The sequence below is a fragment of the Gekko japonicus genome, unplaced genomic scaffold (assembly GCF_001447785.1).
Source record: "Gekko japonicus isolate JY-2015 unplaced genomic scaffold, Gekko_japonicus_V1.1 scaffold2667, whole genome shotgun sequence".
NCBI lineage: Eukaryota > Metazoa > Chordata > Lepidosauria > Squamata > Gekkonidae > Gekko > Gekko japonicus.
Genome location: NW_015170354.1, coordinates 179,238 through 197,049, shown reverse-complemented (window position 1 = coordinate 197,049; position 17,812 = coordinate 179,238). Strand labels below are relative to the sequence as shown.

The window sequence follows — 17,812 nt, the reverse complement described above, 5'->3', positions numbered from 1 at the left end:
GGGGGGGGTCAACAGTGGGAGGGCTTCTAATGTCCTGGCCCCACTGCTGGACCTCCTGATGGCACTGGTATTTCTGGCCACTGTGTGACACAGAGTGTTGGACTGGATGGGCCTTTGGCCTGATCCAACATTGGCGTCTCTTATGTTCTTATGTTCTTATGTAACCTGAATAAGAAATTCAGGTGCAAAACTTGACAGCTAGGATGAAGGTGCTATGAACGTGTTCTGCATTTTAGAAGTAGAAAATGAGAGCTCAGCAAATGCCAAGAAGCAGGGGAAAAAAGCTCAGAGGCAGAACACTATTGTAGTCCATCTCAGCTCAGATAAATGTAACTGCTACCTTCCTTTTCTTCCTGCTCTAAGAAGACGTCACGGAGGCCAGTCAAATGCTTTCCAATAAACAGGACAGATAGACTCCCATTCTAACTGTATCTGAAGAAGTGAGCAGTGACTCACAAAAGCTCATGCCCTGCCACAAATTGTGTTAGTCTTTAAGGTGCTACTCAACTCTTGCTCTTTTCTACTGTTACAGACAGACTAACAAAGCTTCCTGTCTTGAGCTCAACAAAGTGCATGATGACAACAAGGGAAGTAATATGCCGTGAAGCCCTTCAGCCTTGAAGCTGTGGAGAGCAAGACAGGTGATCCTAGTGTTGCTGACCACCCAAGGAACGTCAAGTCCCATTAGAGGCTCAGTGGGATATAGTTTACCTCCATGCCATGGAAAGTTTCAGCTGCCCATTTCTACACATTAAGCCTGTATTAAAGGGACAGGACATTTTTCTCAAGGTGAGCCCATATGTAGCCATCACACTTCAGCCTTATAAAATGGTCTGAAAATCTGAGACATTATACTACATTTTTAAAGCTGTTTCAGGTCTCATTGTATTATCCTTCAAGTTATTTCCATTGCACCAGACTGTGGCAGAGGCTCTGGATCTTTGGGATGGAGAAAGTTGTGTTGGTGACTCTCAGCCAAGAGTGATGGGAGGAAAAGGCTTGGATGCAAGCAGAGGATACCCATGCATGGAAGGTGGGATATAGGCCCCAAAGAGCACTTCGGTCGGAGTCACAGCACTGTTTAGTGACCCCGGGCCCTAAAGAGGCCAGGCTAGCTACCACGAGGGCCAGGTCCTTTTCGGTGGTGGCCCCTATCTGGCGGAATGAGCTCCCAGAGGAGATCAGGGCTCTGCGGGACCTGCAAGATGGAGCTCTTCCGCCAGGCTTTTGAGTAGGGGCCGCCGCCGCCACTACCACCACCACATAACTGCGGAGCAGGACCGCCGGGGTGGGCTGATGAGTAATTGGAACATCATGGCTCATGGCGTCCCCCTTCTGACTTTTGACCTCTGACCTCCTCCTGATATGCAATGGAGAGTGCGCTATTTTAGTCCTTCGTGTATCCTGTGAGTTGTCAATGTTTTTAGCTTCTGTTGTTTTAATTTATCTGTTTTATAGCCCTTTGTGCCTTGTAAACCACCCTGAGCCTGCGTGCAGGAGGGCGGGATAGAAATGGAATGAAATAAATAAATAAATAAAATGACTTTGGCAAATTCCCACTCCTGCTGCAGACCTCTGATGCCATAACTTGTTCTGTTCCTGAGTATACCCTGTCCTGTTGGAGAAGCATTTGGGGGGGGGCCTTTGGGGCTGCGGTTGAAGGCAAAGAAGTCCTGCTCAACTGAAGGAAATCCCATCAGTCAGTGGACATTACTGTTGTATCCGTATCCATCCTAAGCCACAGCCAAAAGAAAGGCAAAAATTTTTAAAAGTGGGAAATAGAACAGTTAAATCTATTATTATATAGTTGCTCCTCCTTTCCCAATCTGCCAGAACTCACCTCTGGAGGCCTCTAGCCATTCTTGTTTCACACTGTAGCGGACCTGTGCCTTGGGGTGGCTTTCAGGAAGATCACATGCAATCACAGCTGTATTTCCCTCATCAACTTCTATCACATGCTGGCCGTCATACTTGAAGTCTTTCAGATCTGTTAAGAGGACATTAAAAGGATCTTGTTAAGAGAACAGTTAACCTACCCATGGGGTAAATACAACTCAGTGGCCAACAGACATGAGTGATTGCAAAACCATCTCCAGAGGAATGGTGCTCCAAGTTGCTTATTTGTTATGGAAATTAGGAAGATTGCAGCCTTCTCATTATACAGCCTTATAAACACTTTAAAAACCTCAAGAATCACAGTGCCTGCAGCTGTGTTTATTGATTCTCTGATGTCATGACTATGCTTCCTCATCTACATGGGCATGATAGAGCAAAAAGGGAAAGAGAACCTGTATGTCAACCTTACATGAAAGTGAAATCTCACTGAGTTCTGTGGTACTTATTTCCCAGCAAATGTGTTTAGGATTGAATTAACAGTTGGTTTGTGTATATAAAACGAACAAATTCTACTAAGTTCTAATGTAAATGACTTAAAGGCTAAAATTAGAGAAATGGAAATGTGGGATACCCAGCTCCATATTTAGTTATTGTTGCAAGGGAGGGTGATCACTACGTTGTGCAAAAACAGAAGTATTTTTCGGGTTTTCGAACCTGAACCTGAAAAATATTAGTGTTTCCCAATATTCCCAAATCCCAGTACTGGTATGGTATTCAGATTCAGTAAATATTCAGAACTGATGAATTTTTTCAGCTCCATTATATCCTAAGGGGACCATTATAATGAAGAATCGATCTGGGTGTATCTGAGGCTCTGGAGGGCTGGTGGTTTTGTTTTGTTTTTAGGTAAAGGAACCAAATTTGCAGCATAGCTGCTGGTGCCTCTCCTCAACCCCCCCCCCCCAAGTTTTAAAAAGACTGGACCAGGGGGTCCAATTCTATGGGCCCCCAAAGAAGGTATCCTCCATTGTTTCCAATTTTTAGCATAGAAGTATGACAGCCAGCTTTAAATGGGAGCTTAATGCTATATGTGATTAGCCTGAACTGAGTTGTTCAGACATCATTGACAAAAGAGAATATAATTATTCAATTCTTACTTGAGATAGCTAATCTCTTGGAGCATTTAATGACAGCAGTCACAAATGTCTGTAATTTGAATTGCCAATTCTTTCCTTTCAACCCTAGAAGCTCACAGATATATAATCTTGAGCAGCAGAAAGTTTCTAGATATTCTATTTGGAACCAAGAGTTAAAAGGACTGATACATATTTAGCCGCAACCAATGTAATTTTTGGGCCACTATCTTCGAGTAAGACGAGAACAGTTTCCAAAGAATAGGGAGGTAAGTGGTTGCTTAACAGGGGAATAACATAGCAGTTCCTGAGAGTCATAAACACAGGGTACTCAAGCAAAATGTGGAAGGCATATCGATCATTTGCAGTCCACAAGGGCAAATTCTGCCAGAATACACATTGCCCTTTAAAACCATAGAAGGAATGAACCTACAAAACCGTGAACTGAGAAATAATAGAAATAAGAGGGATGCCATAAAACCATCTTCAAATACTTGAAGGGCTGTCATATAGAGGATGGTATGGAGTTGTTTTCTGTTGCCCCAGAAGGTCAGACCAGAACCAACGGGTTGAAATTAAATCAGAAGAGTTTTTAGCTAAACATTAGGAAGAACTTCCTGGGTTCCACAGTAGAACAGGCTTTCTTGAAAGGTGGTGGGCTCTCCTTCTTTGAAGGTTTTCAAACAGAGGCTAACTGGCCATCTGACACCAATGCTGATTCTGTGAACTTAGAAAGATCATGAGAGGGAGGGCAGGAAGGGTTGCATCAGTGCTTAGTTCTTGTGGCCCTTTCTTACATGCCCAGGGAAATGCTGATCGCCACTTTGGGGTCAGGAAACATTTTTTCTCCATGTCAGTTTGGTTGGAGATCCTGGAGGTTTTTTGTCATCTTCTGGGCATGGAACAGTGGTCACTGGGGGTGTGGGGGAGAGGTATTTGTAAATTTCCTGCCTTGTGCAGAGGGTTAGACTAGATGACCCTGGCGGTCCCTTCCAGCTCCATGATTCTATGATTCAATAAACATGATGGTCTCTCATTAAGGTACTGTGATGGTCAATGTTCAAGGCATATTTCTAATCAAGATAAGAGAATCATGCCTTCCCCAGGCCAATATATTTGGGGGGGGGGGTTCATACTGATTAATAATAGTTTACTGTCAACCATTTTCAAGCATGTAGAGAACAATTTTTTTATCCTCAGCTTAAAAGCAAGGAGCCATGCTCTAGCCTTTAATGACTTCTGTCCAAATTCTGCCCGCAAGACAATATTGGAAACACAATAGGGAATATTCATTAGTTTTCTCAGAAACTGGGAGAGTGGAATGTCAATTTTAACTGTAACTGTATTTATCCAAATTGCAGATCCAAAAAGAACGAGGGGAACAACCTTTAGGTTGAAAACCTGAAGAGCTCCAAGTACATATCTGGCCCCTTTGGAATAAAAGAAACTTCTGATAGCTCCAGAGCACAGTTTTTCCTTATTAAGTGCAACGTTAAAGTGAGATTTCCAGGACAGATCAACTGAGAACAGATTAGAATTTTTTTTTACTTGTTCAATTATATATCCATTTATAATTTATGCTGAGGGGGCTCATCTTCTGTTTTTAGAGAACAGTAGAATCTTAGATTTATTATAATTAATTGATAGGGTTTCATTCCTGCAATAATCATAGATTTTTAAAGATCTCAGTAAGCCAATTCCTGTATGTGATAAAATAAGAGGAACATCAGCACAAAGTAAAATAGGGACACTACTGTTAGCAAATTTAGGGGAATTGCAAGATTCATCAAAATTTCTTCCTTTTCTACCCTTTTCTGTCCCAACCCCTCCCCCTTTTCTCCCCTTTCCCACCTTACCTACTACTCCCTCTTCCCTTATAATAAATATCGTTTAGCACTAAAATACAGGACTCATAGAGGACCTTCAGTCTAAAACTTAATATAAATTCTATTTCTCTAGTTTCTACAATTAATTTAAATTTAAATTAAGCCCCACTACTGAGTATCATAAAATAGTTAAAAGAATATTTAAAAGACAATAAACAATTGGAAACAGTTAAGAATAGTTTAGAAAATAAAACTATCAGAAACAACTGGATTAAATTATGGGAAGATAAAATTGATAAAATTGAATGAGTTAAAAGGGGTTCAAATTGACAGTATTAAAAGTTAACGTTAAATAGGTTACAGCTCAACCTTAAAATAGGTTAATGCATTAATCCTATCTAAAAAGGTAAAGGTTCCCTTGCTCGAAAGTCAGTCGAATCCGACTCTAGGGTTGCGGTGCTCATCTCTGTTTCAAAGCCGAAGAGCCAGCGCTGTCCGAAGACATTTCCGTGGTCATGTGGCCGGCATGACTAAACACCAAGGCGCACGGAACGCTGTTACCTTCCCACCAAAGTGGTACCTATTTATCTACTTGCAGTTTCTTGCTTTTGAACTGCTAGGTTGGCAGGAGCTGGAACTAGAGACGGGAGCTCACTCCGTCATGCGGCATCCTGGGTCTCGAACTGCTGAACTACTGACCTTCCACAGCCTGCAGTTCAGTGTCTTAACCACTTGAGCCACTGCAGCTCCTAATCCTATCTAATCCTAACTAATTATACATTAAAATAAAATAAAAGTTATATCTCAGACAGCACAACTGATCAAGGTCAGCATTATCAAAGCAGCAGCTGAGAAGGAAAAAAAAACACAAAAGGGGAGTCAGGGAGTTAAATTCCACCAGTCGTTAATTCCCTAAGCATAACATAAGTCCCGAAAACATAAGACACTTAAATGGCAGACAACATCATATAAGTGCTATCTAACCAAAATAATAGAGAAGAAGATGGGCAGAAAAAAGAGAATTATGTATGTAAATAAGAAAGAAAATATAAAATAAGCTCTTGTGAAATGCCAATGCTGCACTCCTCACCAACAACTGGAACCGGAACTTCACATCCACACTCCTCAATTGCCAGTTCTGATCCTAGTTACAACTGAACTTACTTCAAAGTAATCGTATGTAGACTTCTGTGAATGGGATAATCATACCCCAGTCAGACTAAAAATGGATATTTAATATTGTTCTGGGGAAGTCAAAGGGAAATGAACATCACTTGCTTATGCATTATTGAACATGGAAACTGTCAAGCTAGATGGCTTAAGACAAACTTTGGCTGCGACTGCTTTCAATAGAACAGGCACATTTCAGTTAAAGGAGCTCTATGTGATTTGAAGACTACAGCTGCCAACTAATTTCTCTGTTCATTTTTTTCTCGACAGAGAATGCTCTTCATGGGTCAAAGGCTCTTTTTTTGTTGTTCATGGTGAATTGTTCAGTAGTATTTTCCAATAAGGAACTTTCCTGCACAGAGTCAAACCTATGGTTTTTCTGGCTCAGGACTGTTAGCTCAGATTGCAGCAGGTCTCCAGGGCCTTAGCCAGAGGTGCTGTAAGGGTGTGACCTTGGGGCACAAGTCTGGAGCCCCTCCTGCACTCGAACCTCAGCAGGGCCTCCCAAATGCAGCTGTGTGCCTCCAGTCTTGGGCTGTGTACATGAAGCTTGTTCATCTTCATTTTTTTAAAAAATAAATAAATTCTAATGACAATAATTGCCCTAATGTTTCAACATGAAGACAATCTTGTGAATATACAGAAAAACAGCTACATAAACGCAAACATGACTCTGCTTACAAAAATTATGCCAGAGAGCAAGGCCAAAATATGTTTCTTAATGAGTGGCTAGACCAAGACTTCTTCATCTGCTAAACTAGTTTTCTGTTCTAGTCCCCAAGCTCATATTGAGTATTTAGGAGCTAAGCAGCCAACAGAGAAATCCTTTAAAAGTGAGAATGAGTATACCAGATTAAGACTGGATAGATCAAGTTTCATAGAAGAAGGTATTTGATGTGACACCTGCCTTTGCTTGCCTCTCTGCCAATACATTTGAGAAATCCATTAGGAGGGAATGTTTGCACAAGCTCTTACCACAACTAGCCAACCCTCCCTCTTCCCCCCCCCCACTGGCTATCTGCATTACTCCATCTGACTTCTTAACCATCTATGCAGGACTTTTTAAAAAGTCAGATCGTGTAAGGAAAACTTCTCATGATGCTCTCTCATGAAAACCTTCTCCTTTACCATCACCTGCTCTACCTTGTCCTTTCTTCTTTCCCAATGAAACACACAGGGTCTAAGAGAAATGAAGCCATCTTTACCCATGACTCAGCATATAGAGCCCAAGGACCAGGGTGACTTATATACCATTAACTTCTGTTAGAGAGATAATTTCAGAGATCATTTCGGGGGGGAACACAGTTCCCCCAGGTGAGGTGCAGGGGGCGAGGCACATGACGAAACCCCGCCCCCTGCTTCCGGCCGCCCCGCTTCCGGCCCTCATTCAGCCAGGAGGAGGCAGGAGAAGAGGGAGGGTAAGTTGCTTCCTCCCCGCCTCTCCCCACCCCTGCCTGCCTGGGGCCAGGGAGGGCCTTGGCGGGGCTTCCTCGCACTCCCGCTGGCCTTGCAGGTCCACTGCTGGGCCCCTGATGTCAGGGGGTGTGGCATATGCTAATGAGTTATGCTAATGAGTTTCCCTAGCTCTTTTTCTACTAAATGACCCCTGGATAATTTACAAACGTGGATCAGGATCCCAGTTGTTTTGAGGGTGGGTCACTAGTTTGTTCGTAGAGACCAGAGACACTTCAGCAAAAAAGGATCAGGTTTGAGAGGGTGCCATTTCTGGATTAATTTGAAAATTAACAGTGGATCACAGAACAATACTGGTGAATCCCCTTGATGAAATAATAAGGAAACAACTATTTAATAAGCAACCAACTTCCCCAATCCTCATTCAATGATAGTGTACTGTTCTTACTATACTAGCACTTCACTTTTATGTAGTGCCAACGAAGTACTAAGTTTCACACCACAATCAGATTCATCTCATTATGAACTGTTATGCTTTAGCATGCTGCTACTCCATTATCCTTCAAGCAAAGCAAAGCTGTCAGTAGGGTTGCCAAGTTGATTTTTCCTAGCGGCGGGGGAGCCTCACTGGGCTCCAGGAGCTCTCTGTTGATGCACGTGCGTGCGCCGCCAGCACGTCACCGGAAGTGATGCGTGACGTCAAACACGTTGAGGGCGTGGCGGCGGCGGAAATCGGGCTTCCGAAGCGGGGGTTTACCCGCCACCCGCCCCCACTTGGCAGCCCTAGCTGTCAGCTACGCTGCCATGGGGGTTGGGGAGCTTGGTCTGTGTCTGGTTAATTGCTACTGCATTCCTTTCTGTGCTTTTTCTGCTTTGCGCTGAAATGCTTATCTATACAGATGTGCAGGAGGGAGCTGTATCATCTGGGATTTTCCTAGGTGCCGTGGGAGAGTGTTGGTTCTCAGCTTTAGCTACCTAATGGTCTCCAAGCTTTATCCCGCACACGGGAGGGTGCCTAATTGGCCAGTACTATGGGGGGGGTACATACGAATACCCTATATCCTATTATGCCCAAGGGGCTGCCGCCATTCTTAACAGTGCTTATGTTACTGCATCTATAGCTCTGCAATAATATTACCGTTCCTGAATGCGTGTACTTCGTTGTTGGCTGTGGGTTCTGACAAAAGCACCAATAACTTATATAAACCTTGCACAGAATTATTATGATTTTTCAACAGTCATTTTGAATGAAATCAAGTCAGAAATGCAGTCTTTAAAGCATAACATACTTTTCTAGGTATCTGGAAGACTGTGACCATGTAATTATGACTATATCTGTCTAAAACAGTAATGGAAAACCTGGGCATTAATTCATTCTTCACATTTATTTCTCACCTTTTCTTCAAAGGGGTTGAAGTGGTGTGTACAGATATATTCATTTTTTTCCTTCCTCACACCGACATGGTAAAGCAGGTTAGGATAAGAGATTAGGGCTGTTTGCCCAAGATTAGAGTTGTTTGACTTTCTTCTTAGAGGTCTTTGTTTTGTCTCTTTATTCCTATTTGAAGGACCTGTTCCCTGTTTGGTTGTTCTGGTCCTGGATTACTTAATGAACTTCATGGCCTTGAGTGGGCATTAAAACACCACTCTTTACAGAACAAGTCATATGAGCATTTCTGCTTAATACTGACAAGACAGTCTGTAGGGAGCTCCCATGCCTCAGTAAATCAGTGGTCCAGTGGAGGTAAACTCCTTCCACCTGGATGTAGAGAGGTCCAAGGGGGGACAGGATCCTGAATCAGATGGACCTTCTTTCCCCACCAAAACAGGGTACCCTCACTGATTCACAGCATCCTTAGTTCCCCCATCAGCCAATGTGATTTGGAAAAAAGGGAATTCATAGGAAACTGCTTTTCTCTGTTACCTTATACGTGGCTCAATGAGGTAGCCATAATTCTGTTCTAGCCAGAGATACTCTCTTCTATTGCCAATTCACAGAGCCTTTCATAAAGCAGTAGAGACTGTATGCCCATCAGGGCTTTTTTTCTGGGGGAACACGCCGGAACAGAGTCCTGGAACCTCTTCAACAAAATCCTTTTTTAAATGTTTAAAAGTTCACGAGTTTTCAGTATACAGATTGAAAACTTCATTTCCCTCTTGAGTTGCAGCACCTCTTTTTCAAAAACTAAAAAAGCCCTGCCCATAATGATATGCAAGATAATGAGAACGATGGGATGGAGGGGTCAGCACAGTGGCATCAAAGCCCAGTGTGCCTCTACATATTCATGACATGGATATTTGTTGTTGGGTTGGGGGACCCACTAAATGCATAAGAAATTGTGCAGGATGAGCTAAGTAAGTTGGAGAAATACTACAGCAAATTGAACTTCTTCACTCAGAAGAACATTCAGTGTTTCTCTATGCCCCACGGCCATGCAGGGGCTGCCAGCCAGGTCCATACACTAAGGAGGTATTCTTGATGTCTGATGGTTTTATATAAACAAAATTTCTCCTTATTGCAACATTGCAATTCTGAATAAACTGCACATATGCCAAAGATTCAGTGCAGCAGTTCTTAAATTGGACCTCCATTCCCAGCCTGTACAGAAACAAACGTATATTCTGAAAACAAGGGCCTTCCCCAAAACAAGACGCTTCAGAAGGTGCACTTTTAAAAAAGAAACTAGAGTTTCTGCTTGCACGTTCTGGAAGCAAAACATTTCATCCAACATTTGTATAACCCATGGCAGTGAGAGAAGGAATTATGTCTACAGTTGGACTTTATCAATTCAAATACTCAAGCGCTTGGGACAGCAGAGACCAGAACAGTCTGTGAATTGAAAGCTATGGCCAAATCTCCATTGGCAGACTAGCAGAGTGGAAAAATATGTTTTCAGTCTCTGGGATTTATACCAGCTCTCTAACAGCAAAAGACAGCTCTGGCTCCAAGGTTCTCCCACCCACGCTCATGGAAAAGTGACATGAAATTTCTCAAACAGGCTAATTAAAGCAAGACTGCTTCAAAAACATTTTTAAATAAAAAACAGCTCCCTTGGCAGCATGGCAGAAAGCCTCCCCAAATGTAAAATGTATTAGCTGTCGGGAGACTACTTCAGTTCTAGTGACTGGATTGAAGGAAAGGGGAGAGGCTACCAAAGACATAAAAATGATTTGCAGCAAACATGTCTAATACTTCAGGAATGTCTTGGCATAATATAACTAAAAATTAATAAAAAATAAAATTAAGGTGTACTTCAGAAAAGTAATTAATCCTTTTCAGACAAGGTAGAGAGGGAGAACCATGTTTCCACAGGGTATTGCAGCTCCAGGGAGGTTAATTACTTCACTTTCAGGAAATGTACAGCACATTCCATTGCTCCTGCTGCAGAAATCTGTATCTTTAGTCTTCCATTCCCTTTTTTCATGGGAGAAAGTATGAAGCAACACAGAAAATAAGACAGAAGGGGGAAGAGAACTAGGACTGAAAGAGCTTGGCTGTTCACTTTGCATATTTCTCTGATCAACAAAATATAAACTAGAATCAGGAAAAATTAATGTGAAGCCTGGTGGTCCGAATTCATCACAGCCATATTTGGATCCCTGAGCCAAGGCAAAGTCTCCAAAACTGGCAGAGATGTGTGTACACAAAAGCAGATTCAGAGAAAGGGAGGGAGGGAGAGAGGGAGGGAGAGAGAGAGCATGCACCTGAGCCAATGAGCACAAAGGGGGGGGGCAGCCCAACACTTCTGCAATCCACGGTACTGGGAGGCAAATTTCTTTGCAGATGGAAAACAACAAAATTTTCTTCTATTAAAAGATCTGCTTGTTAAAGGAAGAGAGAACTCCAACAGAAAGTTTGTTTCACAGAGGGTAAGACTGGCCTTTAAAGGCAAAGCCAGACTCATGGCTTCTGAGACTTATTCATAACTCTGCTACCTCTCTGTTCAGTTAGGTCACTACGTCCCCACACAAATCTTCATCAATAAAATGGTCATTTTTCCATTTCTTAAGAGGAAAAACTGACTCCCTCACTGATAATGAAAGCAAATGGCTATAGAGGAATTAAGGAATGCCACGTTCATCTGGAGAGGCACCCCAAGCAACACTGTAATATTGGTAAATTAAAATGAACTGTTGACTCGCCAGAAGTTACCAAGGTTTTCGGTTTCGGTGATTTGCTGGCGGGCGTGCTCCATCGAAGCTCTGATGAGAGCAGCCCGTGATCATGCTGTACAGGAGGGGTCCCGGACGATTCTGGGTCCCCCCAGAGCCCTTGGAGGGGGCTTGTAGCCTGGGGCACAAAGGGTGCCTCTCCTAGGGCAATGGCCAAAGGATTGAGGGTTCTCTTTGCCCCGACAGGTCCTGCTGCCACGAGACCAGCCATGGTATCAAAGACGCACACTGGAGCAAGCACGCAAGAGATTGGGCGAAGGGAGCCATTCCCTATCTTCTGAGATAAACCCCAGAGAAAAGCGTGAGTGAATACCCATTTCAACAAAGCAAACAATTAAGCGCAAACCGCAAAGCCACCCTGAACCCCCAAATGTAGCGAGGGGGAGGAGTTAACTCTACCCTGGAAAGAATACCCTATAAAAGGAAGAAAACGAGGGGCAAAAGTGACAGCTATGACGGGAGAACGATAATCTAGCTGAGCAGTGTGCAGACTAGTAAGAAAAGTGCAACTTACAGATCTTCAGAGACTTTAAAGAACTTTTCCTTTTAATGTAAACATGTCGTATCGGGCTGAAAAAATTGTGTCCAGGGTGAAACCTTCTTCAGGAACTACCAGTTCAACGTCTCCAGTCTCCAGACCGGAAGCAAGCACAGACATCCCTAAGATGATTGCTGCAGCACTGAGCCCTCTGCTGAATCAGATGACTAACCTCAGCAACAACTTTGATGCTCTTCAAAAGGAACTGAAAGAAACTAGCATAAGAACAGAGAAGACAACCAAAAAGCTGAAAAAGGTTGATGATAAGACAAATGCGTTAAATCAAAGACTGGAGGTAGTGGGAAAAGAGAAGACCTCCGAGAAACAACAGCTGTTACAACTGCAGATGGAAAAGTCATCATATGTCCTTAGATTTCAAGGGATTCCAGAAAAAAAAGCAGAAAACCTGAAAGAAATCCTAAGTGAAGCACTAGTTTCAGTGGCAGACTGCAAAGTGGAATCATTACAAAGCGATATGGATATGGTATAGTGTAAATATCCAGAATTTATTTAAAAAAAACAAGCTGCCCGGTGAAGTGTTAGTTAAATTCGCTAAAAGGTCAACAAGAGATATGATTCTGAAAGTGACTAATGGGATAACCTTAAAAATCAAAGGAGAAAAAGCAAACGTTTTAAAAGATGTTCCATTTGAAGTGAGAAAGAGGAGGAAGCAATATAGAAACCTGACAGTATTTCTACAGGAAAAATGCCACTTCCTACAGATGGATTGTCCCAGAGGGACTTATCTTCAGCTTTAAAGAGAAAAACTAAAAGATTGACTCTGTTACAAAAGCAAAAGCATTTTTTGAACAGCACCAAAGTTTAGCAGAAGAAAAAGGAAAAGCAGAGGACAAAATTTCTGCAGAAGATAACAGCGAACACAGATCGAGAAGCAGTGATAGCTCATCGAATAGCTCTTCAGAAGTAACTCTGGACTCTGAATCAAAATTAGGAGCAGCAGCTCCTAAGCCTTTTAAACTACACTAACCTTTGATAAAAACAAATGTAGAGGAAAGAAAACCGATAAATAGTTTAACTCTGAATATATGATTTCTTTTTTACTGAAATACTAAGATGCACTCACTATGACTAATTATGCTTGTATTTGTTTGAACTAGTAATATTAGTAATCTCCATTTCTTTAAAAAACTAATCAATAGGGAAACACCAAGAAATTTATGTACAGACCATTACCTGATCCTTGCTAACTCTGTATTTTAGTTCAGAAGATCCCCTACCTTTATTCCCTGTAGTGTGTAGAGACTAAAAGCAATTAAAAATGTTTTTTTTAAAAAGTGTAAGGCAGCTTGATGTGTTCACATATACAGTGCAATCTGCCATGGTGCTCTGTGGAGACCTTTGATTTAAACAGATTGAATAAAGAATTACACTACTAAAACAAAAGAAGACGTTACCAAGGCTTTCTCAGCCTGTTGTTTTCAAGAGCTAGGTGCTGTCTTTCCTCAACAACACCAGGTGATGAGATAATGAAAAATTAAGCTGAAATTAGCATACAGCCAAGTCTTTGGAACACACCTATAAACTCTACAAACTACTATTCTAGTCCTACTGCCCACGTTCTTAACATGAAGACGACACATGGACAACAGTTCGTACATTACTATTTATCAAGCCTGTCAACACAGCAGTGATGTGGGAAAGTGCACCTTTCTCCTTTAAAAAAGTAACATGGATAGTATAACAGAGCTGTTTCACATATTCAAGAATATCAAAATATTTATACTGTGCCTTCAATACAAATCTCCAAGGCAGTAATGCATGAAGTGCTGCTTTCAACACAGGTACACTATACGTAGGAAGATTGATCCAACTGTGGCTTCCTTCAGCACATATTCATGGTGAGAAAAACATATTTGCCTCACACATTATGCCACTGGAGATTTGCAACCTTGTTTTCAGACATTCTCCATTTCATAAGGAATTCAGAGCCTTAGACTCAAAGCATTTGACTCAGGTAGAAACAAACACAATAGCAAGTCTACGAGCACTCCATGTTCTCATCACACCATCAGTAGCAAAGGGGTCACTATGGAAAGGTGTAACTTCCAGGGCCAGGAAACAAAAACAAACAAAAAAACAGGGAACCTCTTCCAATACAAAGCAGGATATGAGATACTCCCCAATTTGCCTCATTTAAAACTACAAAAGTACTGAATGGTAGAGTTCATTGAGAAGCTTCCAGTAAACTTTGTCTTGCTAGCTGATATACGTCATGGAGGATGCTAGCAAATCTCCTCGGTCTGAAATGGGTACAAGACCCAGCTTAGGAGGCTTCCAGACACTGGGTTGGATCCAGCAATGTGCAAGCAGAAACATAAGTGAACTTAGCGCAGTCCCACTTGCTCAAGATCTCATATAAGACCTAGCACTTTACTCCCTATGTAGCATAGTGCCCAGAAATTGGTTGCACAAGATCTTGCTCAAGCAGAAACACAAGTGGGATACAGTAAAGTCTGGCTTAGTGCAAGCAGCTACCCTGGACTTTCTCTTGTGTTTCCACTTGCATAAGAGCTCTGGAGCCAGTGGATATTTTGCTCTGGATCTAACCTACCATTTGGAGTGGTAGTGTGGTACAGGAAGTATCTCAAAGAAGAAGGAGGTACTTCCTGTTTAAGGTGTTGAATGCTACCAGTGTAGTGGTTGTACCACCATGCTGTTGCTAGTCCATGTGAGAAGCAAGCTATCAGCCCTGAGACTGGCATCCTGAGCTTGTGGATAGCCAAGCCAGTGCTCTTATTCATAGTTCTGATCACACCCAAATATAGTCTGGAAATGCTCATATCACATATATCACACACATTCTTCTTCAGTTCTGTTCTAGCAATGGGCCAGCAAGTGACTCAAACACAGCTGGCATGTACATGTTCTTGTTTTCTCTCTTTTTCTGTTGCACACATATAATGCATGTTAAACAAACACCACACCACACACTATACTGAACTATTTTATATTTATTTAGAAAATTTCTAGATCACCTTTTGCCACATCTGGTTCCCAGGGTGGTTGGTTCACAATGCAATTTAAAACCAAATGACATAAATTTCACATCTAGATCCAGGAACACTTATTATGTTTTTATTTATTTCTCCCTTTCACTGTAATCCTACCCTGGAAGTTCTTAGAGAATGAAAATGGCTTTTCAACATGGCTGTATCAAGGGACTTATCAGATTAGAGGCCCTGACAGATGCAAAATGAAGAATGGGGATGGAGGTAGGGGTTGCTGTTGTTCCTGAGAAGACAGCTGCAAATTCCCAGAGGTCCCCAAAAATGTCTCTGAACAAGGGTCACTGCCCACTGGCACTTTGCAAAAGACTCGTCCCCAGGTGTTTAGCTTCAGCTAAGGATTGCTTTGCTGGCTTAATTTGCAAAATCTGAGACATAATGTACAAGTGAAGCACTTTTCAGCACTTTAATATATACATGTATAATGTTACAATAACAGTAGAGCAGGTTTCATAAAATTTTAGAATTTTAGACTCAAGGCAACCTGGTTTCTAAAGCTGCCTCTCTGTTCACTGAATTAACATAACCATCTTCAGTTCCCCTAACTGTGACTTAGAGCTGTTCATTTTCTTCAGACTCACACTACTTTGCTTAAGCTAAAATTGGCCCGCTTCAAATACATTAACAAATGGGCCACTTATACATTTACCAGAGTGCCCATATTTGTTTCTACCTTTAAAATGGTGCTTAACTTGCTAAGATTTCAGGCAATGTTGAGAGGTGACAGGTTAATAAGAAATATGCCAGCAGTGCAACTGTTATGCACAGTTACTGCAGTCTAAGCTTGCTTACTTTAGTGGTGTTAGACTGCAGTAACAGAATTGGATTGCACCATAAATGGTTTTTTTGCATTTTAATTAGCTGGAGGCAAGAAAAGGTACGTCATGGACACAGCACTGAATATACCATGCAGGATAGAGAGCATGCTCCTGCAATAACTGATTCAACTAATAATTTTACTTGATTTTGAGAAGGTTTTAAGATCTTTCATTCCAATCCTTGGACAAAGACTGAAAAATATAGAGCTTCAACACTGGGTGTAAAGAAACACATATAACAAAGGACTACAGTTGATGGAAAAGAACTAGTAGTGGTGCTGAGAGAGGGAAAAATCATAAACTGAGAGGGCAGAAGGAGAGCAGGAAGAGTAGAAGGAGAGCAGGAAGTAGCCATGCACCCACCCATCATGCCTAAACGCAGTTCTGGTTTGAAGACCCCCCCCTGCTTCCCTCTTCTTCCAAGTTGCCACTCAGCATGCCATCAAAGGGAAGCAAGGGGGCAACCCTCCTAACTGCCTTGGTCAGCCGTGAACCCTCTCAGCAGGGAACACTTTGTGTTCAGTTTTAATTAGCGTTTGTAATTTTGACTCTTCTGAACTGCTTTGGAAGCCATTTTTTATTGCTGAAAAGCAAGACAGAAGTCTACGAAATAAATTCATAAAACTTCTTGAGTGCTAGAATGCCTTTCAAACCTCTTCATTATCCAAAAATGTATTAGCGACACTCTCATGCACAGGTTTCCCTTTGCAACCACCAGGGAAGGAAACATGCTTTATTCACAAAAGAAAATTCAGCACCAGTTTACATGTGACCTTTTCCTTCAGGTGGATAACATCATGATGTAGAAAAGAAAGTGAGTATACTTGTGTACATGTGAAGAGAGTGTTTATATTGCCATGAAAGCTGTTGTATGCATCAGCTTCCAAGCAATACTGGTGGTGGAAAGAGCAGACAAGTGACAGCTGACTTATGATTACCCCGTAGGGCAGAGGTGTTGAACTCATTTGTTACGGGGACGGATCTGACATAAATGTCATAAATGTCGGGTAATGCCAGGCACAGGAGATATAAACTTTATAAAGGACACAGGCAAACCCAATTAATGATATTATTTTTTTACTCAAAATGCAAACATGCTTCAAACATTAACAGTATTTTATAGTATTTTCTTAAGGTATCTCCCTGATGCCCACCCTCCTACTTCCACCACCCATTACGCATTAGCACTGGGACAGTATACAGGGAAATAATGCACAGCCTCCATCGTCTGGCAATAAAGGTAATGACCAGTTGCTCATGGGCTGGAAAAGAGCCCTGGATGGTCCGGTTCTGGCATGCGGGTTGTATGTTTGACACCCCTGCCATAGGGTTTTCAAGACAAGAAACCTTCAGAGGTGGTTTGCCATTGGCTGCCTCTGCATTGTGACCCCAGTATTCCTTGGTTAGGCTTGCCAAGTCCCCCGGGGGGGGGGGCGGGGAAACCCCCGCCCCAGAGGCCCATTACCCACCGCCGGCGGATCGGGCCCCGGGGGAACCCCACCCCCAAAGCACGCGACATGCCCGGAGTCAGCACATCGCTCGGAAGTGACACAGTCGTGTCGGGCGCGTTGGGGGCGGGGCCGCAGTTATCCGAGGGAAAACTCTATGGTTTTCCCTTGGATGATTACTGGCCCCGCCCCCAGCATGCCCGACGTGTGTGCGTCACTTCTGGGTGACATGGTTGTGGCGCGCGCACTCCCGGAGCAGTGCTGGAGTCCCCCGCTGTACATACAGCGGGGACTTGGCAACCCTATCCTTGGTGAACTCCCACCTGAATACTAAGAAGGGCACCTCTCCTCCTTTCCTTTCTTCTGCTAACAGCTATATAACAATAGCCAATTCATCCCCACACACACACCCTTTTTTTAAAAGGAAAGAG

At 42.5% G+C, this 17,812-nt stretch overlaps 1 protein-coding gene across 2 annotated transcripts in view; it reads right to left on the bottom strand.

Moving 5' to 3' along the window:
• Positions 1–17,812, bottom strand: part of BOC (BOC cell adhesion associated, oncogene regulated) — a 46,395-nt gene that overhangs the window by 25,578 nt on the left and 3,005 nt on the right. For both annotated transcript variants that reach the window (XM_015418207.1, XM_015418208.1), the window contains exon 3: positions 1,841–1,987. In XM_015418207.1, coding sequence (XP_015273693.1) covers positions 1,841–1,987 — 147 coding nt within the window. The remainder of the gene's footprint in view (positions 1–1,840; positions 1,988–17,812) is intronic.